This window comes from Pipistrellus hanaki (genome assembly GCF_964339955.1).
Source record: "Pipistrellus hanaki genome assembly, chromosome: 3".
NCBI lineage: Eukaryota > Metazoa > Chordata > Mammalia > Chiroptera > Vespertilionidae > Pipistrellus > Pipistrellus hanaki.
Genome location: NC_140505.1, coordinates 97840962 through 97865094, shown reverse-complemented (window position 1 = coordinate 97865094; position 24133 = coordinate 97840962). Strand labels below are relative to the sequence as shown.

General features: G+C 37.8%; 1 protein-coding gene across 9 annotated transcripts in view; it reads left to right on the top strand.

Moving 5' to 3' along the window:
- FRY (FRY microtubule binding protein) overlaps positions 1-24133 on the top strand; it is a 476275-nt gene that overhangs the window by 301684 nt on the left and 150458 nt on the right. For all 9 annotated transcript variants that reach the window (XM_084878512.1, XM_084878510.1, XM_084878508.1 and 6 more), the window contains 9 exons: positions 4917-5175; positions 6494-6676; positions 9308-9394; positions 14792-15051; positions 15468-15657; positions 16262-16386; positions 18700-18757; positions 19627-19718; positions 19994-20166. In XM_084878512.1, the coding sequence (XP_084734638.1) occupies positions 4917-5175; positions 6494-6676; positions 9308-9394; positions 14792-15051; positions 15468-15657; positions 16262-16386; positions 18700-18757; positions 19627-19718; positions 19994-20166 (1427 nt within the window). The remainder of the gene's footprint in view (positions 1-4916; positions 5176-6493; positions 6677-9307; positions 9395-14791; positions 15052-15467; positions 15658-16261; positions 16387-18699; positions 18758-19626; positions 19719-19993; positions 20167-24133) is intronic.

Sequence of the window (24133 nt, the reverse complement as noted above, 5' to 3'; positions counted from 1 at the left end):
CAGTTAAGCACTCAGCAAATATTAGTTATTTTTAGGTATCCTTACAATTGAAGAACATATTATGCCATGATGTACAATGCACGTTTGTATGCATGTTAAGAAAGCTGGCCACCTATCAATTTCTATTTTCTGACAAGGAGATTAAATAGAAGAAGATTTACAGAATTTGCTCAGATTTACAGAATTTCCTGAAGCCAAATGGAACTGACAAATGCCAATGGTTTTATGTAAACTGACAGGTAAAAACATTTTTGCAGTGTTTCCTAATAATCTGTGGAAATTTTATATACACATGTCAGTGATCTATGGTTTCTGAACAATATTTATCATTTATCATTTATTATCTGCTTTCCAGTATAGGACTGTCTAGGAAGGTGGCTCATTGGTTTGAGTAGCTTAGTGAGAACTCTGGTCTCAGTTGCATATATTACCTCAATAAAGCAGTCCAAAGTGCTGTAAATGGTGGGAGTTTATTCTTTAATGAAAAGAAATTTCCAACACTTTTAGTAAATGATCCCAAGGTTAGCAGTCTACCTGTCAGCAGGTCCCTTCTCTTAGAATCCCTTGTCTCCTGGGCTTCACTTTAATGCCACTTCCTCTGCTGCCCTTGGTGACATCATGGGGTGCTGGTCCCTCTCCTCTTCCTAATGACCTTTTGTTTATCCTGCAACCATTTGGAGGAGGCCTTTTCTCCTAATGGCTCTTTTCTTCTGGATATGACTTGTGAATTTGAAATTACTTTTAATTCATGCAGCTCTGTACAACAAAATTATTCCAAGTTGCTATGCTGATTCTTTTAAAACGCAAGGCTCGCCTTTATGAAAATGTTTTCCATGAAAAGTCCTTTAGGGAGCGAGGAGTGAAGGGTGAAATCACCAGCTCTAGGTTCTGCCAAGTGTTTACCCTGGCCCAGCCTGAGCAGAATGTTGCTGCATGTTGAATCTAGACGACTGGTCAGTGCCACGCATGGCAGCTGCCTGGAAAAGACAGCTGCAACGATGTTGGCAATAGTGGCTTCTGGTGTTCTGTGTTTATGGCTGTCATTGTGGAATCCTTTCAAGCCTCCTTAATGGTTTTCTTTGTGTATAACCATTTATCTTCGATTCCATTTTAGGCTTTGTCCCCCAGCTGGTTGGACTTCTGCATGAGCTGCCTTTTCTTCTAGTCTCTCTGTTCTTGAAATCACTGACACAAAATTCTCTCCTAAGACAATTTTTTACTATAATTGTAGATTATTTTTAAGTGAAGGACTTGTCCTTTTTTTCTGTTTGAGTTTATCTGTGTGATAGCCTAGCAGTGGTCTGGGGAACTCAGCCCTACTCCTAGCTCACTAGACAAGGAGATGTGAGAGCACCTGCCAGTCTGGAGGCCAGTGCTACACTGCTTTCCTACACACCCTGAACAGTCAGAATGGCTGGACACATTTCTCATTTAATTCTGTCTTCTCTTTCTTGTTAGATGGTTGTTGTTTTCCTGTTTCCTGCTTTACAATAGTAAGTTTTATGTTTGTCACAAGATGATCTGTGATTTTCTGATAAAATCTAATAAAAATAAAAGTGAGAAAGATCTGGGTGGAAGAAATAGCAACTATATCTGATTGGCAGCTGTCTATTCCTATTCTTCAAGGAACAAATATAGAGACCCATGCTGCCCTTCTCCCAGCTTTGTCCCCTTCTCCCTTACCTGCTGCAACCCAGACTTATCTCGATGCATTCTTTTCACTCAGTCTCAGTTCCACAACAGTCTGGACCTTTTTCTTCTCCAAAACCTCTTTTATCTTCTATTGGGTCTTCTATTCCCAAAGCTCCTCCTTCCTAGCCCCCACCTCTTTATGTACATTCTCACAAATGCACTGGCTCTTTATACTCCAGTGATATTTTTGAGCATTTACACTGGTCAAATGTGAAAGCTATCATTTTAAGAGGAGTGCTTTTCCCCTTCCCCCTCCCCCAAATATGAAGAACTATACAACCTTGGGGCTCTCACAATCCTTAAAATGGTCCTACATTGTGTTTTTAAAGATAAAACAGATGCTAAATTGCAAATTATGAATGAGAGCAAAGTTAAATGAAAAATAGAATTAATCTCATTTGGAAAACTGAGAGCATGGGCCCTTAAAAGTTCCATCTAAATACTGTGACATGGCCTTTAGTTTGACTCTAAAGACATGCTGACCTGGCTTCAGGACTGTATTGGTTTGCTCAGGTTGCCATAATAAAGTACCACAAACCAGGTGCCTTAAACACAGAAATCTGTTGTCTCACAGTTCTGGAGGCTAGAAGTCCAACATCAAAGAGCCAGCAGGGTTGGTTCCTTCCAAAGTCTGGGAGAAAGAATCTGGTTTAGGCCTCCTGGCTTCTGGCATTTTCTGGCTGCCTTTGGTATTCCATCACCCCACTCTCTGCCTCCATCTTCACAGGATGGTCTTCCTGTGTGCATATCTGTCTTCACATTTTCCCTTTTTTTATGAGGTCACCATAGATCAGGGCTTACTTTGCTCCTGCGTGACCCTAGTTCCAAATAATGTCCCATTCTGAGGTCCTGGTGGTTTAAATTTTAGCCATGAATTTGGGGAAAACACAATTCAGTCCATAACAGTGGCCATTATCATTAGTTAACATTTACTGAGTGCCTGGTGTTCCTGTCTTTAAAAGGTAGCTTGTTACCTGCCGAAGCTTATTCTCTATTCAGGACCATAGGCAGGTAAAATTCAGCAAACATGAGTAATAACTATAAGATGAGGAAATCAAGCATTTTTTCATAAGCTAGTGTTTTCACACTCTGAGCTGCAAAGATGACTTAAAGCTTCTTGCACAGTAAAGGAATATTTCTTCCCAAATGGGTGGACTTCAAGGGCGAGGGAACTCCCTTTACTCCAGCCTTAACCAGAGCAGCTCAGATTTTATGTATTATATATTAGAGTTCTACATAAAAGAATTAATAGAGGTGCTGATTGAAATACAAAGTATAAATTCCTGTCTCAGACAGTTCTTAATTGGAAGTCAGGCTTTAAAAGGGGTCTCAGTTTTCTTTCAGCAGCTGTGATCTCCTTAAAAACTGTGGACTTAATTGGGTCTTGCTCAAGAATTTCCTTCCATCTTCCTTCTCCACAACTTTGTGGAACTTATTTTGGGAGCAGGAAATAGATCTTCCCTGACTTTGTACATATCTGCTTACTTATGAGCTTTTGCTGGATATTTGGACCAGTTAGTGTTTTTTAGGCAATAAGAAAAGTATTTGTTTATCAAGTTTTTGAAATACTATTCATTCAAAACTATATAACTGGATCACACTTGTTTTAGAAAAAAACTTTAGATAAAAATTTAGAAGTCCTGGATCAGAACCCTGGATTTTAAGAAAGTTCCTTAATCTCTCCGGGTCACAATTTCCTCTTCTATTTCTTAGAGATAATGTCTACCCTGTTTGTGGGAGGCCCCCATGGACTGGCCACCTTCTTCTCTGACATCGAACATTTCCAGGCTTCTGAGGCCTGGAAATTCTCTCTCCTAAACATCTTTGTCTGTATCTCTCCCTCCTTTGTTACTTCTTTGTCTCAGGTCAGAACACCCCACACACACACTTGTTATCTAACTCACTGTAATGCCCTCATGACTGGCCTTTTCCCTCAGTCTTGTTGCTTCTTGAAGGCATCCTCTATATTTCTGTCTATTTATCTTTTCAGATGTGAATTAATCATGTTACTTCTATAATTTACAAAATGCATTCATTTTCTTCTAATGAAAACAACCAACATTTATTAAGTGCTTATCTCGTGCTATCTGTGGAGCTAAACACTACACAGACCCTCTCAATGAACCCCCCAGCATGGTTATGAGATGCAGGGACAGTTATTGTCTCCACTTCCCAAATGAGGTTCTGAGGCTAGGTGGGATTAGGTAAGTAACATGAGGTCACATGACTAATGAGTTATAGAAGCAAGATATTGGTTTAGGCTCTAATTTCAGAGCATGCACACTTAACCCCTTTTCTGCCGTACTGCTTCCCAGGGTGGTCCACAGACCTTCCCTGAGTTGCCCCTGCTCCTTCTCTGGAATTGTTCTACACAACACGCTACCCAATAGACACAGTCATACTGAACTACCTACCGGTACCCTAAGGCTGTATGCAATGGGTATAGTGCCTGGACAATATTTTTTTATTGAATAAATGAATGAAAGAATTTATAAAGCATATGTTAACTATAATGTCCCATACCAAAGTTGAAATTTAATACAGGTTAAACCAGAAATACACTGATATTTTTTAGTTGACTAGCCCAGCCTTGGCACTACCAACATTTGGAGCCAGGTTATTCTTTGTCATAGGACATTGTCCTGAGCACTATAGAAGGTTTATCAGAACCCCCGTCCTCTACCTGTTAGAGAGATGCCAGCAGTACTCTCCAACATGTGATCACCACAGTGTCTCCTCTGACAACCAAACATCCCTTTGGAAACCGAACTAATTAAGGACACCTGAACTAACTTTTAATTGCTCATTTTCACTGAGTCCCTTACTTTCTCTAGTACTCAGGTTTCTAATCTTTAAAAGTGGTAGGATTTGATAATAATTTATTCTTCTAGTCGGTAATGTATCAAAGGTCTCAATATACAGCTAAATGTCTTGTGGTATCTTATACTGCATTATGAAACAGAAAAAAAGATATTGGTGGAAAACTGTTAAAAATATGAATAAATCCTGTAGTGTTGTACCAATGTTAATTTCTTAGCTTTGATTAGTACCATGGTTATATAAGATGTTAACGTTAGGGTTGCTGAGTGAAGAACATAATAACATATTAGGAGAGGGTGACCATTTTTTAGACATAAGTAAAAAGCAGAGACCTATAGATATTCCTTCATAGATCTAGAGGAAAAGCTAAAGAAGTATGTTTTTGTCTTTTATTCATTGCACAGGCTTTCCATTCATATGGATGATGAACTGCGCCATATTGCACAAAATTCTCTTCAGGGTTTGCTGGTTGACTTCCCAGACTGGAGGGAAGATGTCCTGTTTGGCTTCACCACCTTTCTGCTCCGTGAAGTAAATGACATGCATCACAGCCTCCTGGACTCCTCCCTGAAATTACTGCTCCAGCTGCTAACCCAATGGAAACTGGTCATACAAACTCAAGGAAAAATCTATGAGCAAGCCAACAAAATCAGAAATTCAGAGGTGATGTTCACATTCTTCCCATTGGTCCCCATGGACGTAAATAAGTTGGAGCCCAGGGACCTTGGAGTTCTTACTCTTGGCCGCCTCAGAACTTGCTCCCAAATGGTGGCCTTACTTTTCCCATCTGCCTAAATTGTGACTAAGAAACTTGAGGGGTGATTAGTTAGATTTATTAGATATCAGGTTAGATTTGTTAACATTAACAAGGCTATTTAGGGAGTTGGATTTTTTTCAGAGAATTATAATTATAAGTGTATTTATAAGAGCAATGACAATAGGCCAGGGACATAGAGCTGAATTTTGGATATGGAAATAGATATGGATATGGATGTGAATATAAAAGTTCGCTGCCCTCCAGGTTTTTTCATAGTGGCAGCATAATGGTTGTGTTATCCATATCTACAGAGAAGAAAGTGCAGTCTTGTAGTTTCTTTATTCTTTCATGCCTCAGTCCTAAATGGTAAAACTTCATTATAACTCTTGGAAGAGCTCATCAAGAAGCAGAGTTGTCAGAGGAGAACTAGGGCAATGGTGGCATGGCATTGGCAAAGAGCAGACAGAGAAAGGAATCTAGCTGGAGAAGAGCATACCTGAGCATCTGAGGAACGTGGGTATTCAGGGATGTATAATGTATTTAGCGATCAGCTAAAATCCTAGATTGGCTGACTTCAGTGATGAGGTCCAGGTCATTCTCCTTCCCTGTGTTCTATACATGCAAAAAGATGATAGATACAAAATAAAAAATAAAAAAAGGATTACATATGCTTGTAGGAGGAAAACTGAAACGAAGGCAGACTCTGCCCTGTTGTCTGGCTGGCGTTTTACATTCATTTGGTTGAGGTTTGGGAACATTCAGAATCCATCTCATAAACACCCAAAACCTAGATTAGAATATAATGCAAAAACAAGTCTAATTAGAAAGTGAATCTTTGAAGATGCAATTTAATAGTGTCTAAAAAGTTTATTGAGAACTTATGTAAAAAATAAATTAGGCCACTTTGATTGAATACCTACAGTATTATATGATATGGATGTAAGCAATTTTGTTTTTATTAATGTTAATAACCTTTGAAAGTTATTTCTTCTCTTAGATAACAGATAGTTTATGGTATCCCAAAGTAACAATGGATCTAAAAACAAAAAGGGACCAATGATATTTCATGAATAACAATGAATTTATAGACATGTCTGGACCTAAGCCATTATGACCTATTTTAGTATCACAAGGTTAAATGTGCCCAAAGATGTACATAAAAGATTAGTTTCTTCTTCCCCTGTTATTTTTCTGATATAGAATGTTGTTCTTATTGTATGACAGTTTATTGCAAATGGCTCCAGCCACCGAATGCAGCCGGAACGAGGTCCCCACTGCAGTGTCCTCCATGCTGTGGAAGGCTTTGCTCTGGTTTTACTCTGCAGTTTTCAGGTTGCCACACGCAAACTGTCCGTTTTAATACTCAAGGAAATCCGAGCTTTATTTCTTGTCCTGGGTCAGCCTGAGGTATGGATTATTCTTCTGAAGTTCCCAATTTATTCCTTTAAAGAGTTTTGATGTTTAGATTAAAAATTGTAAATGATGCATTACTACATTATGTTCTGTCATGTTACACATGATGTCAACAAATAATCTTTGCTTCGTTATGGGTTTTTAATTATGAACCAGCACTATTGATCTTAGAGCAATAGAAAAGCCTGTTTATCATTCTCCAAGAGATAGTGCTTATAAAAAAGTGAAGAATTAAGATTAAGTTATAGATCATTTGTCTTCATAATGTTCAGCATACATCAGAGTAAGCAGACATTATTACATTTATAATAGAGAATGAACTTAAAAAAACAATGTATAACATTTAAAATATTTAAGATACTAAACTGGCTAATAGAAAGTCATTTAATCTTTACAACAGTGGAAAGGATGGCATCATAAGAGAACATGTCCCTTGGGGTGGGAGAAATGAGCCCATGATTAAGTGCTATAACGTCAGCTAACATCCCGCCCTCTGTCAAGGACACCCTTGTTCAGGTGTTCAGGCTCGTGGCACAACTTTTTATGCCACTACTTCTTTAGAAAAAAATGGTACTTCCCTTTTTCTTGTTTTAAATCATGGGTCTTGACTTGCGATCCTCAAAATGGTCATTGTCTTTCCAGTATTTTTAAATCTGTCACTGTCCTGGTTATTCACATTTTTTCAGTAGCTATCTGAAATATTTTAGGACCATGCCTCTGGTATCAGGTAAATGAATCTCTGAGATATGCTATACTTTGGTAAAAATCCTTAAGTCTCTAATTATGAGAATACTGATAACAATTTTTATGTAAGAATCAGTTGCTACCTAAGTGCTCCTCAGATATATTATTTTATTTAACTCTCTCAATAACCTAAGAATGAGTATTGTTATTATCCCCAATGTATAAAAACTGAGGTTTAGGGAGGTTAAAAGTCTTTATCAATAGCTAGGACATGACAGAGCCACAATTAAAAGCCAAATACAGATGCCTGTAAAGCCCCATGTTCATACTGGTAACTGCTATTCCAGCAGACTGTACGGGATGTTTCTCATACAATATGTTGTTTTCTTACACCAGCCATGACTCTTTGGAATCCATTCTCATTCTCATTTTGAAATCATCCTCATACATGAACAAGAATATTCCAAAGCTTTCCTATAAGGTTTCTAAGTAAACAATTTTATATATCTGAGCTTCTCTATAATAAAGAGTGGCTAACATACACATATATGTATATATGTACATTCATTTAGAATAAGTGATTGAGCAGTACAAATTAGCAGTTACAAAATAGTCATGGGGATGTAAAGTACAGTGTAGGGAATGTAGTCAATTATAATTAGATGTCCCTTGCAGGAAGATTCCTGCAATAGGGCTTCCCTCCCTTCTCACTGCTCCACCTGCTTTCCTCCCTTCTCCCCCAGCATGCCTGCTTTCCTCCCTTTTCCCCACCCTGCCTGCTTTCCTCCCTTCTCCCTGTCCCACCTGCTTCCCTTCCTTCTTCCCCGCCCTGCTTGCTTGCTTCTCTGCAGCGCTTGGCTTCTTTCTATGCATCTTTAGTCTTCACTCTGGCCTGGATATGCAAATTAATTGCCATCTTGCTTGGGTTAATTTGCATACTTTCCCTGATTGGCTGGTAAGCGGGGCTTGTGGGCATAGCAAAGGTGTGGTCAATTTGCATGTTTCTCTTTTATTAGGTAACAGTGTTTCCCAACCTTCTCTCATGATGAGAATCACCTGGTGGAGTTGTTAAAACACAGATTCCTGAATCCCAACTAAGAAGTGCTAAACTAGAATTTTTGAGAACATATAGGTAAAATTGCATACCTAACTTAGTGCTCTGTATATAACATCTGTCTTAGAGCACTAGTTAAGTATACAATTTTACCTATATGTTCCCAAAAATTCTAGTTTAGCACTTCTTAGTTGGGATTCAGGAATCTGTGTTTTAACAACTCCACCAGGTGATTCTCATCATGAGAGAAGGTTGGGAAACACTGAGGTAGAATAACTAAGTATGGTGCCAGATGGGAACTTGAAATGTCAGGGGACCACATTGTAAAATATACAATTGGGATACTTTTTTCTTATGCCTATTCCAATATGCTTCTTTTACCAAATAGCTATACACCACATAGTTACCAAAGAGAGTATGTAGTTAGTATCCAGTGCACTTTCTTTAGGACTAAATTCAGTCACTGTCAACCATTTGTTATTTTAGCAAATCAATGACTTCAGTAAGTAGCATTTTAGAGATCAGGCAAAACATTTTTGTGAGGTTTCCAGTCCTTAAAATTAATGACAACACCAATGCTTCAGTGAATAATGTCTGATACAGTATTTAAATTCTTGTGCACATGTATGAATTTTTGAAATTCAGGTGCATGTCTTTTCAGTGAAATGGGAGTTCTAATTATCTTCAACTGAAACTTGAAAGACTCAACTCAGAAACATAGGGAGTTTTATCCACTGCCATTAACTATCTTGACACTCGGTTTTCTGTGAGAAAACCCTTATCACTGTCTTGCACACTGTTCTGCTTTCATGTTCTAGACAAAGGGAGTGGGCTGGATGGGAAGGATCCATTTTTCCATGGAGAGTAACCACCTTTCCTTTGTATAGGATGACGACAGGCCTATGATTGATGTCATGGATCAGCTAAGTTCTTCCATTCTTGAAAGTTTTATTCATGTAGCAGTTTCAGACTCAGTAAGTACATATTTGACTATTATTGCTAATCATTGTAAGTATAAGATCTGGATATGTCCAACAAAAGAGACACAAATAAAAATGATATGGAAGAATTCAGGGGGTTTATGTCAGGTTAATAAACTGATTCAAAAGTACTTAGGAAACTCTGGCCAGTATAGGTCAGTGGTTAGAGGATCAGCCTGTGCACTGAAGGGTAGCAGGTGTGCTACCTGGTCCATGGCACATACCTGGGTTACAGGTTGGATCCCTAACCCAGTCTGGGTATGTGTAGGAGGCAACTGATTGATGATGTGTCTCTCTTAAATTGATGTTTCTCTCTTTCTCCCCCTCCCTCCCTTCCACTCTCTAAAAATCAGTGGAGGAAATATCCTCGGGTAAGAATTAACAAAACAAGAATAAAGTACTTAAGGAAACAAGGCAAGATTTTCAAATACTGGCTTAGGAGACAGTCAGATAATCTATACCCTTCTTCATAAAAGGGTAATATCCAAACTGGTCAGGACACCCTTACAGTAACAACCAAACAGCAGGCTAGCAGGAGGGTTAGTGAGTGACAACCAAATGACTGAATAGCAGGCTGTGTGCAGCGACCAGGCCGGCAGGGGGGTTATTGAGGGACAAACAAACGACTGAACAAGCAGGCTGTGAGGGGCAATCAGGCAGGCAGAGAGGGCAGTGAGGGGTGACCAGGCCAGCAGGGGAGATTAATTGGGGGCAACCAGACCAGCAGGGGAGGTTAATTGGAGGCAACCAGGCCAGCAGGGGGTGGTAGTTGAGAGTGACCAGGCTGGCAGGCAGAGGCAGTTAGGGGTGATCAGGCCAGTAGGGGGAGCAATTAGAGGTTATAAGGCAGAGTAGTTAGGAGCCAGCAGTCCTGGATAGTGAGAAGGATGTCTGACTGCCAGTTTAGGCCCAGTCCTGGGAATTGGGGCTAAACCAGCAGTCGGACGTCCCCCGAGGGATTGGAGAGGGTGCAGGCTGGGTTGAGGGAAACCTCCCCCCTTCACAAATTTTGTGCACCAGGGCTCTAGTTTCAAATGAAAATTGAGCCTTATGTATATAAATAATATTTTGAAAACTACAATTTCAAGAAGAATTGCTCAGGCTTTTTTAAGAAAACTAATTCACATTATTTATTGTACTTAACACTATATGTACTTATATTTAAGGGTGCTTTACAGTTTATAAGGTGCTTTCACATTTATTATCATTTTGACCCTGTTAGGTATCAAAACTCAAAAACATTAAGGGAAGCAGGGCCATAGTCACACAGAAGGAAGTGATAGGGCCCAGATTTGACCCTAATTGGACTCTGACCAGTACAGCTTTATTTGTCTCACTAACATATTCTCCCTTATAAAGTTCACATTAGCAGCTTCAGGGTTTTTTTTAATTTAATAAATCTTTATTGTTCAGATTATTACAATTGTTCCTCTTTTTCTCCCCATAACTCCCCTCCACCAGGTTCCTACCCCACCCTCTGCCCTTACCTCCCCCCAGTCCTCATCCATAGGTGTACGATTTTTATCCAGTCTCTTCCCACACCCTGCTCCCCTTTTCCCCCGAGAATTGTCAGTCCACTCCCTTTCTATACCCCTGATTCTACTATATTCACCAGTTAATACTGTTCATCAGATTTTTTATTCCCTTGGCTTTTAGATTTACTTATTGATAGATACGTATTTGTTGTTCATAATTTTTATCTTTATGTTTTTCTTATTCTTCCTCTTCTTAAAGAATACACTTCAGCATTTCATATAATTCTGATCTGGTGATGAACTCCTTTAGCTTTTTCCTAACTGTGAAGCTCTTTATTTGCCTTTCAATTCTAAATGATAGCTTTGCTGGGTAGAGTAGTCTTGGTTGTAGTTTCTTACTGTTCATCACTTTGAATATTTCTTGTCATTCCCATCTGGCCTGTATAGTTTCTGTTGAGAAATCAGTTGACAATCATATGGATGCTCCCTTGTAGGTAACTAACTGTTTTTCTCTTGCTGCTTATAATATTCTCTCTTTGTCTCTTTGCTCTTGGCATTTTAATTATGATGTGTCTTGGTGTGGTCCTCTTTGGATTCCTTTTGTTTGGGGTTCTGTGTGCTGCCTGGACTTGTAAGTCTATTTCTTTCACCAGGTAGGGGAAGTTTTCTGTCACTATTTATTCAAATAGGTTTTCAGTATCTTGCTGTCTCTCTTCTTCTGGGACTCTCATAATTCTGATGTTGGTACACTTGAAGTTGTCCCAGAGGCTTCTTACACTATCTTCAACTTTTTGGATTCTTTTTGCTTTTTGCTTTTCTAAAGGACTGTTTTTTGCTTCTTGGTAATCCAAATCTTTTACTTGATTCTTGGGATCCTCTAGTCTACTGTTGGATCTCCATATATTATTCTTTATTTCAGTCAGTGTGTGCTTAATTTCTAGTTGATCCTTTTTTATATCCAAGAGAGTCTCATTAAATTTATCTGCCTTTTCTAGGAAATTCTTGAAAAACCTTATAACCATGGTGTTTGAACTCTATATCCAGTCTTTTGTTTTCCTTCATTTTCTTCATTTGTGGCCTACCTCTTTGTCTCTGCATTTATCTGCTTCCTAAGTTGATGGAGTTGCTTTGTGTGCTAGGCATCTTAGCAGAGCCCAGTAGCTCAGCCTCCCAAGTTACCTGAGGTGGACACTCTTGATGCAACCCTTTGTGGGCTGTGTGTGCAGTTTTGTTGTAGTTAAGCCTTGATTGTTTACTGGAGGTAAACTGGGGGGAGTTTACCTCCAGACAAATTGGCTGTGAGGATCAGCAGTGTCTCTGCTGGGAGGGCTTTTGTGCTCAGCTTGGATGGGGCAGAGTCTCAGGGTGGAGCAGACAGCCTTGGTTCCCATCAACCCCACCCTACAAGGGCCCTGTGTCTCAGTGTCCCGTGGCAATGGCTGCATGCACCTCTGAGAGAAGGCTGCTCTTGAGTTTCGCCTGCTGCCAGACAGTCCAGTTTCTCCCTGAATGTGTCTGGTACCCAAAATCTCACCCGGACCTGGATTTCAGTGCAGTCGGGAGGTTTTGTTTTCCTCCAGAACAAGAAAGCTACCCACTGGGAGGCTTCTGTGCTCGGCTTGGATGGGGCAAAGTCTCAGGGTGGAGCAGACAACCTTGATTTCCCCCATCATCTACGCCCTACAAGGGCCCTGTGTCTCTGTATCCCACTGCCATGGCTGCATGCACCTCTGAGAGAAGGCTGTTCTCAAGTTTTGCCCACTGTCAGACAGTCCAGTTTCTCCCTGAATGAGTCTGATACCCAAAGTCTCACGTGGAGCTGGATTTTAGTGCAGTCGGGAGGTTTTGTTTTCCTCCAGAACGAGAAAGCTAGCCACGTGTTTGCTGCCTGCCCTCTCCGTGCACTGTGAGTAAGCCAGGGCATATTCAGCTGCCTGCCCTTTCCGTGCACATGGGTTCCCGCACCTCCACAGCTCCTCTGAGTTTCAGTGTCCTTTTCTCTTTCCTTCTAGTTGTAGAATTTCCACTCAGCCAGTTTTCTGGTGGTTCTGGACAATGTCCACTCTATTTTCCAGTTGCAGTTTTAAAATTTGTTGTGCAAGACAGCAGTATAGGTGTTTACCTTATGCTGCCATCTTGGTTTTCCCACAGCTTCAGTTTTCATGAATAAGTAGTAAAGAGATGGAAATTGACTTTAATTATCTGGGGTTTTTTTTACAAATTAGTACAATGCATTCATGGAACCTAGACTAATTTCAGCTCCAAAGCTGAAGAGAACAGGACACATCCTGAATGTATGCAGAATCCACACTGCCAATGTCCCTCACATATTCTTGTCAAATAACTATAAATTAATACAAACATAGTTGACAAATAGCTATGAGTGACTAGAAAATCTAACAATTTATGTGACTTTTTCCAACTGAAATTCAACAGATCTATATCTTTTCTTTTTTTAATATATCTTATTGATTTTCTTACAGAGAGAAAAGGAGAGAGATAGAGAGCTAGAAACATCGATGAGAGAGAAACATCGACCAACTGCCTCTTGTACAACCCCTACCTGGGATGTGCCTGCAACTAATGTACATGCCCTTGACCGGAATCGAACCTGGGACCTTTCAGTCCACAGACCGACGCTCTACCACTGAGCCAAACCAGTTTCAGCCAGATCTATATCTTTTAGTAGCTTTGCTCTTGCTATGGTTGTGACAATAATAATAATACTAAAACTGTTAGCCATGCAGTGCACATCTACTGCATCTTTTAGAAATTCAAATTGTTTGAACATGAAATGGAAGAGTCAAGTTTTATTATTTTATACACAGATCTTATTTCCATGCAGGCTATATTTTGCTCATGTGATTTTGTTCAGTCAAAATCTTGAACCAGGGTAATTAGGGCAGCAACTCTGCAGTTAGGAAGATGCACAGGAGGGGAGATGGGGCAGGCAGTAGCTGCTTTGTGCCAGGTGTTCTTACCTCCCATTAACATAAAGATGGAGTGAGAGCAGCATTGTAATCCCCAAGTCATAAATGAAGCACTTTGGGATGTCTGGGGGTTTTCTGGTCATAGGCTTTGGGAAGAATCTGGGCTGGAATCTCTTCTCAATGGTGTATTAACCAACGAGGCCACTAGTGGGGTGCTCTGACCCATGGGAACTCCTAGACCCAGCTGAGAAAATGGATTGGGTTAAATGCCTAACAAAGATAAAGGCAATTTTCTTTCCTGGTACTGCAGCTGTATTATTTGAAATTTGGTATTCTGTAAATTTTGATTTCTGGTCTTAAAAGAAAATGAATAAGAACTTACATGATTTGATATCTTTCAAAAGGTTCTAGAATGTATGTTTGGCTTGATAACATAGGACAAGTATATATAGATATCTTACCTTAAAAATCATCAATAAAATGCCTTTCATAAAAGGAATTAAACTCAACCATCTCCCTAAGTAATTATCATTGCTTTAAATAAATTTATTTATTTATTTATTACCTATTAATAAATATATTTATTTATTAATACCTATAATTAGGATATATATATATATATATTAAACACACTTTTATGAATCTCAGAGATTAATAACTTTTCAGAATTTTAAAGTGGAAAATCTTTGGTCTAGTTTGAATTAAATAATGTCATGTCTTTGTTCAACAAATAGTGAGCAGCATCTGCTTACCAATGCACAGTGTTATATGACATTAAAACTATACTAAGTACAACCCTTGTTCTTAACCTCTGTACTTTGGTTGCTTGTCATCCAGCCTAGGAAACACTGATGACTATTATGGTAGTGGTAGGAGGAGGTTTCAGAGTTACTGCATGACCGGTTACAGAGGTGGTCAGGAAAAGCTATGAGGAGGATGTGGAGTTTACAGTATTGTGTTGATTCCTTGCCCTCTTGCACTTGCAGGCCACCTTACCACTAACCCACAGTGTGGATCTTCAGTGGTTGGTGGAATGGAATGCAGTCCTGGTCAACAGCCATTATGATGTGAAGAGTCCATCCCACGTCTGGATATTCGCTCAGTCTGTCAAAGACCCCTGGGTCCTCTGCCTGTTCAGTTTCCTGCGACAGGAGAACTTGCCCAAGCATTGTCCCACAGCCCTCAGCTATGCCTGGCCATATGCCTTCACTCGGCTCCAGTCAGTCATGCCTCTGGTGGACCCCAAGTAAGGGATCTATGTGCTTTCCTCTGTTTTGCTCGTCACCATTTTCCCTCTTACATTTTCATTTCATATAAGAGATTGAGATAATTATAATCTTCTCTAGATTCTGAACTTCTAATATAGAATTCTTAACACTGAATAAAAATCTGATTCAAAGCTCTCATTTAGAACTAGTTTTGTTGTTATTGTTGTTGTTGCTTTTCATAATAATCAATATGAATGTCTAAGTACAGAATCTCAGACCTTACTGGTGAAAATGTTATGATAGTTCATACAACTTCCTATCCAGTAGTGACTTTCCCTGTCCAGACAATCCTTGACAGATAGCTGTTCAACTCTCTTTGAGCACTTTGTAGGATCATTATTCAATAAATGATATTTAAAATCCTGACCTAGTGCTCACTTCTCTATATTCCTAGTAGCCCAATTAATGCCAAGAAAACCAGCACTGCCGGCAGCGGAGACAACTATGTGACCTTGTGGAGAAACTACCTCATTCTTTGCTTTGGAGTTGCAAAACCCAGTATCATGAGCCCGGGACACTTAAGAGCTTCGACTCCAGAAATAATGGCGACCACGCCTGATGGTACAGTGAGCTACGATAACAAGGTGACATGACATGCTTCAGAAGAATTATTCTGTAAGGGTTTTTTTTAGCTTGTTTGTCTAGAGTTCACAGTGCAAATTGTACTGTGCCTGCCATCTGGAGTATACAGAATCAGATTTTCACCCTGAACATTTCTAAATTCCACTGAGTTTTTATGTGCATAATTTATAATTTCTGCCTGACAAATGGACAGAAGAAGATAAAGAGAGGTGAGCAAACTTTCTTAAAACATTGGGACTTGTATTTCTTAGTGCCCTGAGATTTGACTCATGTCCTACACACTGCATGTCTGTCACTCCACACAAAGTCTTTACCTTAAAACCGTGCCTTGATTAAATTATCTTGTTAATGATAAGTTTTGTAGATTTAATTTGTTTTTGTAAGAAGACTATTATAATTTAAAAGTTCTTTAATGTGTGTCTCAGATAAAAAATGCATTCATTGTGCTGTATCAAATGTATGGGTTGTTTTATTTTTCCTGAAACGATGGCAGTGCCTTGGGAAGTGGTTCACACTTTGAAACTGTTATAATGGAGTCACCGTTTGACTAAAGGAAGCATCTGTTCCCATGTGACCTCTTTTTCTCTTTTAATTAACTTGTTTCAGGCCATGGGCACCCCATCGGTGGGAGTTCTGTTAAAGCAGTTGGTGCCTTTGATGAGACTAGAGGGCATTGAGATCACAGAGTCCTTAGTTTTAGGATTTGGAAGAACAAATTCCCTTGTTTTCAGGTACATTAGTCTTAATAAGTTGTAAATTCATACATGCTGCTGCTGTCGTAGTTCCTGTTTGTAACACAAGTCTGAGTTTGCTATGGGCAAGTACCTGCAGTTTCTGGCATGGCGCTGTTTCCTGTGTCCTGACTGATGTGCATGAAACAAACCTTGCTTGCAGCTACCTCTTGTTTAGCTTTTTGTCATTGCAACTTTCACTTTACCTCTCAGATTTTATCTCACTTGCAAGCTTTGTTTTAGATAACTGTAAAAATAATTTCCTTGTCAATGTCCAGTTAACCAGACTGTCCAGAGGCTTTAAGGTCACAATAAGGAGTGTCTGCCAATAATGCAACACTCTCAAAGGTTAAGCATTGGTAGAACTTTCTTAGGGATGACCTGTTACACTAGTGGACATTTCTGTAAGGTACTTTATCTGCCTTTGTGGAATCATCATATCTCACTTTCTAGATTTCTTAGTCATTTCACAGCTTTAATTAAATAACCATTCCATCTGAGGCAGTGGTTAGCCTTTGAAAGAGTCATCATAAAATGTCATATTCGGGCTGCCTCTGATGACTTTAGCTAAGCAGGAAAGCCTACGAGGACAAATTAAATTGTATAGGTTTCACACAGATACAAAAGGGAACACTTCAAGCATCTGAAAAACCCTATTTGTAAAGTAAAGATTAATGAGACATCTTAGAGGCAACTGAAAAAGATCAGTTACATTATTCATGTAGAGAGTCAGAGTTTATCTTTACAAAAATTGTGAGTGTAATATAATGAACAACAAAAAATGATGAATAAAAATAGATCTAGAGACAGAATCAAAAACGACCATCAAACTTCAGATGGAAGGCACGAGAGGGTTTGGGTGGAGGGATAAGAGATCAATCAAAGGACTTGTAGCCATGCATGTAAGCATAACCAATGGACAGATACTAGTGGGATGAAGGCATGTGCTGGAGGTGGGGGTGGCCAGGGAGAGGTCAATGGGGGGGGAAAGAGACATATATAATACTTTAAACAATAAAGAATTTTTTTAAAAAAAAGAATTTAAAAAGTAATTGTGAGTTCTGACTACTTGAATGCCACTTAGAGTTTTATTACTTATTTATTAAAACTAAAAAAGCATCATATAAAAATACTATAAGAAGATAAGAACAATTCCTGACATTTCTGAACATTTTTCCCAAAAGAACCTTAGGCTCTCTTTTGCATATCTCATCTCAGTGTTTCTCAGGGGAAGTAACTTATGCAACTTACTAACCATATAGATCTGGGCCTCCGTTTCCTCCCCTGTAAAATTTTTATAATCAGTAAAAATAAAGTGTGGCTCTCCAATAAAAAAGAAAAAGAAAAATCGGTATAATTATAGGATCTGTCTCAGATTTATTAAGAGAGTTAAATATAAAAATGCATATAGTAAATATTTGGTTAATGTCTGCTATTAGATGGAAGAGACTATTAATATTATTTCCATGTCTTTGGTGTAAAAAATTCTAGCATTTATGTTGAAAAAAGCAGAAATAAAACACAGGCTTTCTATGTCTCAGTGCGGAATCCAATAGAGTTTACCTGGATTTCCCTGGAAAGCAATTTCTATTAGCACAAAATATTCTACCAGAAAATACAAGGTTTTTAGATATGGATCAGGTTATAAACAAAATACCCACCAACAGGCTAAATAATGGGGACAGGTGAAGTATGTACATGTAATATGAGATATATATTAACATGATCAAACTTTTATTTTTACAATGTAAGAGGTAAGGTTTTTATGAGAACCTCACTACTATAATACTTGCCATATTTATATTTGTCTTATAGTTTAAATTAAGGAATTCATCTCTGAAATTACAAAAATCTTCATGTCAGAATCAACTATCAGTCATTTCCCGGAGCACAGATCCCAAAGGCAGTGCTATAGTATTGCACCTTCTCATATGCTCTAATTAGACTGAAAATTTCTGTGTAGAAACTCAGTTTCACTTATCTTCAAGTCCATAGCCTACAGTAAAGTGCTTTAAATTTAGGAAGTACTTGCAAAATATTTTTAATTGTTCAGACGTTAAATCAAAACCAAGTCAATACATGTATTGAGCCAAAATTATATTCACAGAACTGGATTAATACCAATCATACAAAGTATAGGCCAGTACCTAACTATAGTTCACAATGTGACTGGGAAATGGGAAGGCCAGGGGAGATTTTGATGTCAGAAGCAAAGTGTAAAAACCAAGTGATTTAGGATTGAATGGATATTTTTGGTGACAAATTTGGTGTCAATAATAATATATTTAAAATGCTAACCTTTTTCCTCTGTAGGGAATTGGTAGAAGAACTTCACCCATTAATGAAAGAAGCTCTGGAACGAAGACCCGAGGTAAGATTTTGAAATTAAATCATTAAGATATTTGGTGTATTTGGACAGTGGTGTGAATTTAAATCATATCAAATTGTTTCCCCAGCATGCTTTTTATATTGAATCTTAACATTTTAGCTTTTATTATTTTCATTTCTTCAGTATTTGAATACTTAGTATAATATGGCTCCTACTTTAAAAGATTTTATGTCCTATATTTATGAAAACAAAAAACCTAAGTAGTCATATATTTGTTAAGTTATCACATTTATTTGAAGAAGGTTTGAGTTGATTGAATTTTGGTTTTTAGTTTGTTTGCTTGTTTTTTACAGGGAGTTGAATGGTTACAAATATTATTTGTTTTGACTGGCATATAAAGCATTTTCCCCAACATTTTCTTCCCCAAAGTGAACTCTGAAAAGGATTAACTTATAATGTAGCAGGATAAAAAATAAAAGACGACTAAAATGAGCTTCCCATATAGTAGGAAGAATCAAACAAGAAGTAACAAAAATTGAGCAGTTCGAGTAAGAACACACGAGCTCCGTGGTCAGATTGGCGGGAGTATTAGTGTCCACTCTTCTTTTCTACTTGACTTAAGATGCTCCGGTCTTTCCACACATGCTTGGGGTATCTAGGAATTGAGGCTTGCTCTGAACATTTCCCCCATATAGATACTTACCAATTCCCACCCCTCAATGATCTTTCCCTTACAACTGTAATAGCAAACATTGTCTCGAAGGATTAGGAAAAAAGAAAAATACATTTTGTCTTTTATGTTTAGAAAATTGAAAAGTACTAGGTTAGGCCTTTCTTTAACCTAGTTTCCTAAAGCAAAGCTCATATTGCCTTGTTCCTGTCTGTAAGTGGTATCACCTCTTTCTGTACAGAACAAAAAGCGCCGAGAACGGCGGGACTTGTTAAGACTACAGTTACTTCGAATTTTTGAACTTCTGGCTGATGCTGGTGTAATAAGTGACAGGTAGGGTAAAAATTCTCCTAATTGATCTCTGCTTACCACACTGGTCTACTTTTATCTCTTTTTATTTCCTTTCTTTTTAAAAATATTTTACCTTTAACTTTTTACTCAGAAAAAGTCCAAAAATCTTGTGGGGGTTCTTAATCTATTTACGCTGCATATAGGTCAAGAACAAATGTAGTGTGTCCATTATGACAGTGGATCTTATTTTCCATGAAGCAGGTACCACTTTGAAATAAGAACTAAGCATCTAAAAGTTCTATTTTCCTTTATTCCAGCACAAATGGAGCCTTAGAACGGGATACTTTAGCCCTTGGAGCTTTGTTCCTAGAGTATGTAGACCTGACCCGCATGCTGCTAGAAGCTGAAAATGATAAAGAAGTTGAAATTCTTAAAGATATCCGGGCACATTTTAGTGCCATGGTCGCCAACTTGATTCAATGTGTTCCAGGTACAGTGATGCATCATTGCACGTTACTTACCTTTATGCTTGAAAAACTTTTGTTCCTTAGGTCAGTGCTTCCCTCTAATCCTCCTGGCTTGTGTGCAGGGCTGGGTTGCTATTTGTCTTGAAATACTTGGAAATATACCTTGAGGATAGATTGTGGTAATTCAGCACAGAGATGGAAAGGGAACAATAGGAATTAAGCTTTGCTTTATATTTGTCATTATTTCTATTCTTTATTTTGGTTTCCATGTGAAAATGAACCTAAGTGACTTCCATAACAGGGAAGGAATTCAGAGGGAATGAATTCACAGGTGCTTTATTTTTGTTCATCCTTGTGCTAATCTGTGAACATGTTTTAAAGTCTGATTTGCCTGGTAGAAATATACACCAGCTTTCTTTTATTTGTTTCCCTTTGCATGAAATACCTTTTTTCATCCCTTTACTTCCAATCTGTATGTCTTTCTATCTGAATGGTTTTCTTGTAGGCAGCATACTAGTATATATGGATCTTATTTTCTTCCCCTTTCTACCCTATATATTTTTATTGGAGCATTTAGTCCATTTAAGTAATTCTTTTTTTTAATTATACATTTCAAATATTTATTTCATAAACATTTGTGCTCTCTCACTTTACTGCAGAGCATTAAATATGTATAATCACTATAATTAATAATCACTATAAATGTAAATGGCTTAAATGCTTCAATCAAAAGACATAGGGTAGCTGAATGGATTACAAAAAAAAAAATCTATATATTTGGACTCTGCAAGAGACCCATCACAGAATGAAAGATACACCGAGTAAAGATGAAAGGATAGAAAAATATATTTCATATAAATGGAAATGAACAATGTACTGGAGTAGCAAGACTTATATATGACAAAATAAACTTTAAAACAAAGGCTATAATAAGAGCACAAAAAGGACAATATGTAATGATAAAGAGAACAATCCAACAAGATGATATAACCCTTGTAAATATTTATGCACCCAACATAGGAACATCTAAATATATAAAACAAATCTTGATAGACCTAAAGGGAGAGATAGATAATAATATAGTCATAGTAGGGGGCTTTAATACCACATTAACACCAATGCGTAGATCTCCCAGACAGAAAAAAAATCAACAAGGAAACAGTAGCCTTAAATGACAAACTAGATCAGATGGATTTCATTGATACCCTCAGAGCATTTCACCCCAAGGCAGCAGAATATACATTTGTTTCAAGTGCACATGGCACATTTTCTAGGATAGACTATACATTAGACAAAAATAAGTCGCAGTAAATTTAAGAAGTTGAAACCATATTAAGAATCTTCTCTGGCCATAATGCTATAAAACCAGAAATCAATCACAAGAAAACAACTGAAAAACACACAAACACATGGAGCTAAATAACATGTTACAAAACAATGAATGAAATTAAGGAAGAAATAAAATTTTAAAAAGATACCTTAAAACAAATGAAAATGAGAACACAAGAGCCCAAAATCTATTGTATACAGCAAAAGCAGTTCTAAGAGGGAAATTCATAGCATTACAGGCCTACCTTAAGAAACAAGAAAAATATCAACTCAATAATTTAACTTTACACTTAAAGGAACTAGAAAAGGAAAACTAGCAAACTCCAAAGTGAGTAGAAGAACAGAAATAATAAAGATCGGAACAGAAATAAATGACAAAGACTTTAAAAAATACAAAAGATCAATGAAGCCAAGAGCTGGGTCTTTGAAAAGGTAAACAAGGTTGATAAACCTTTAACCATACTCATGAAGAAGAAAAGAGAGAGGATCCTAATAAATAAAATCAGACATGAAAGAGGAGAAGTAACAAGTGACTCTACGGAAATAGAAAGTATTGTAAGAAAATGTTATGAAAAACTGTATGCTAACAAATTGGACAATTGGGACAAAATGGATAAATTCCTATAAATATACAATTTTCCTAAACTGAATCAGGAAGATTAGAGAATCTGAATAGACAGATTATAATTAGTAGAATTAAAGCAGTAGTAAAAAAAAAAAAAAAAAAAAAAAAACTCCCAACAAACAAGACATGGACCAGATGGCTTCATAGGAGAATTTTATCAAACATTCAAAGAAGAACTAATAGTTATCCTTTTTAAAATATTCCAAGAAATTCAAGAGGAGGAAAGATTCCCTCGCTTATTTTATGAGGCCAGCATTATCCTAATTCCAAAACTAGATAAAGACACTAAAAAGAAAGAAAATTATAGGTCAATATCACAGATGCTAAAATCCTCAACAAAATATTAGCAAACTGGATCCATCAATACTTTGAAAACATCATACACCATGATCAAGTGGAATTTATTCCTAGGATTCATGGTTGGTAACAATATCTACAAATCAATAAATGTAATATACCACATAAACAAAATGAAGGATAAAACCACATTATTGTATCACTAGATGCAGAATAAAGCATTTAATAAAATCCTATATAATAAAATGGTAATATGCAAATTGACCCTAATGGCGGAGCAACCGACTGCTATGATGTGCACTGACCACCAGGTGAAAGATGCTTAATGCAGGAGCTGCCCCCTGGTGGTCAGTGCACTTCCATAGGGGGAGCACCACTCAGCCAGAAGCCGGCTCATGGCTGTCCAGCACAGCAGTGGTAGCGGGAGCCTCTTCCGTCTCTGTGGCAACACTAAGGATGCCCGACTAATAGCTTAGGCCTGCTCCCCACAGCCTAAGCTGTTAGTTGGACATCCCCCGAGGGCTTCCAGGCTGCCAGAGGGATGTTTGACTGCCAGCTGAGGCCCAGTCCCCTGGAGAGCAAGCCTAAGCCAGCAGTGGACATCCCCCCAGAGTCCCAGACTACAAGAGGGCTCAACCCAAGCTAAGGGAGCCCCCTATCCCCCACCAGCACACAAACTTTCATGCACCAGGTCTCTAGTTTGCAATAAAAATTCTCAGCAACATGGAAATACAGGGAACATACTTCAATATAATAAAAGATATATAGGACAAACCTACAGCCAATATAAAATTCAGTGAGAAAAACAAAAAACTTTTCCCTTAAGACTGAGTACAAGATAGGAATGTCCACTCTCACCACTCTTAGTCAACATAGTACTGGAAGTCCTAGCCACAGCAATTAGTCAGACAAGAGGAAGAAATAAAAGGCATCCAAATTGGAAAAGAAGACGTAAAACTGTCATTATTTGCATATGACATGAATCTGTATATAAAGAACCTAATATTGCACCAAAAAACTAATAGATCTGATAAATTAGTTTAGTAAAGTAGCAGGATACAAAATAAACATCCAGAATTCAGTTGCATTTCTATACACCAATTATGAAGTATCAGAAATGGAAACTAATCAAACAATCCCATTTACAATTGCATTAAAAAAAACAACAATCTAGGAATAAATTTAACCAAGAGTGTAAAAGACCTGTACTCCAAAAGTTATAAGACACTAAAGAATAAAAGTAAAGAAGACACAAATAAGTGGAACTGTATACCATGCTGATGGATAGGAAGAAGTAATATCATTAAAATGTTGATACTACCCAAAGCAATCTATAGACTCCATACAATTCCAATCAAGTTACTAATGGAATATTCTACAGAATTGGAACCAATATTCCAAAAATTTATATAGAACCACAAAAGACACTGTATAGCCACAGCAATCTTGAGGAAGAAGAACAAAGTTGAAGAAATCATGCTGATATCTAAACTTTACTACAAGGCCAGTTCAGTGTAAAAATGAATGGTTGACTGTCATTAAAAGTACTTGACATAATTACAAAAAGCTCCCCTCAACTATTTCTACTTTTTCATAACTTATATGTTGTATAACCAATCTTCCTCATTTTGATGACTTTAAAGTAAGATGTGAGCTGACCTCTTCAGCTAAAGTATATTTGTTTAAAATTGTTTATACATTATACTTCATAATTTTTCCTAAAGACTGGCAGCAGTCAA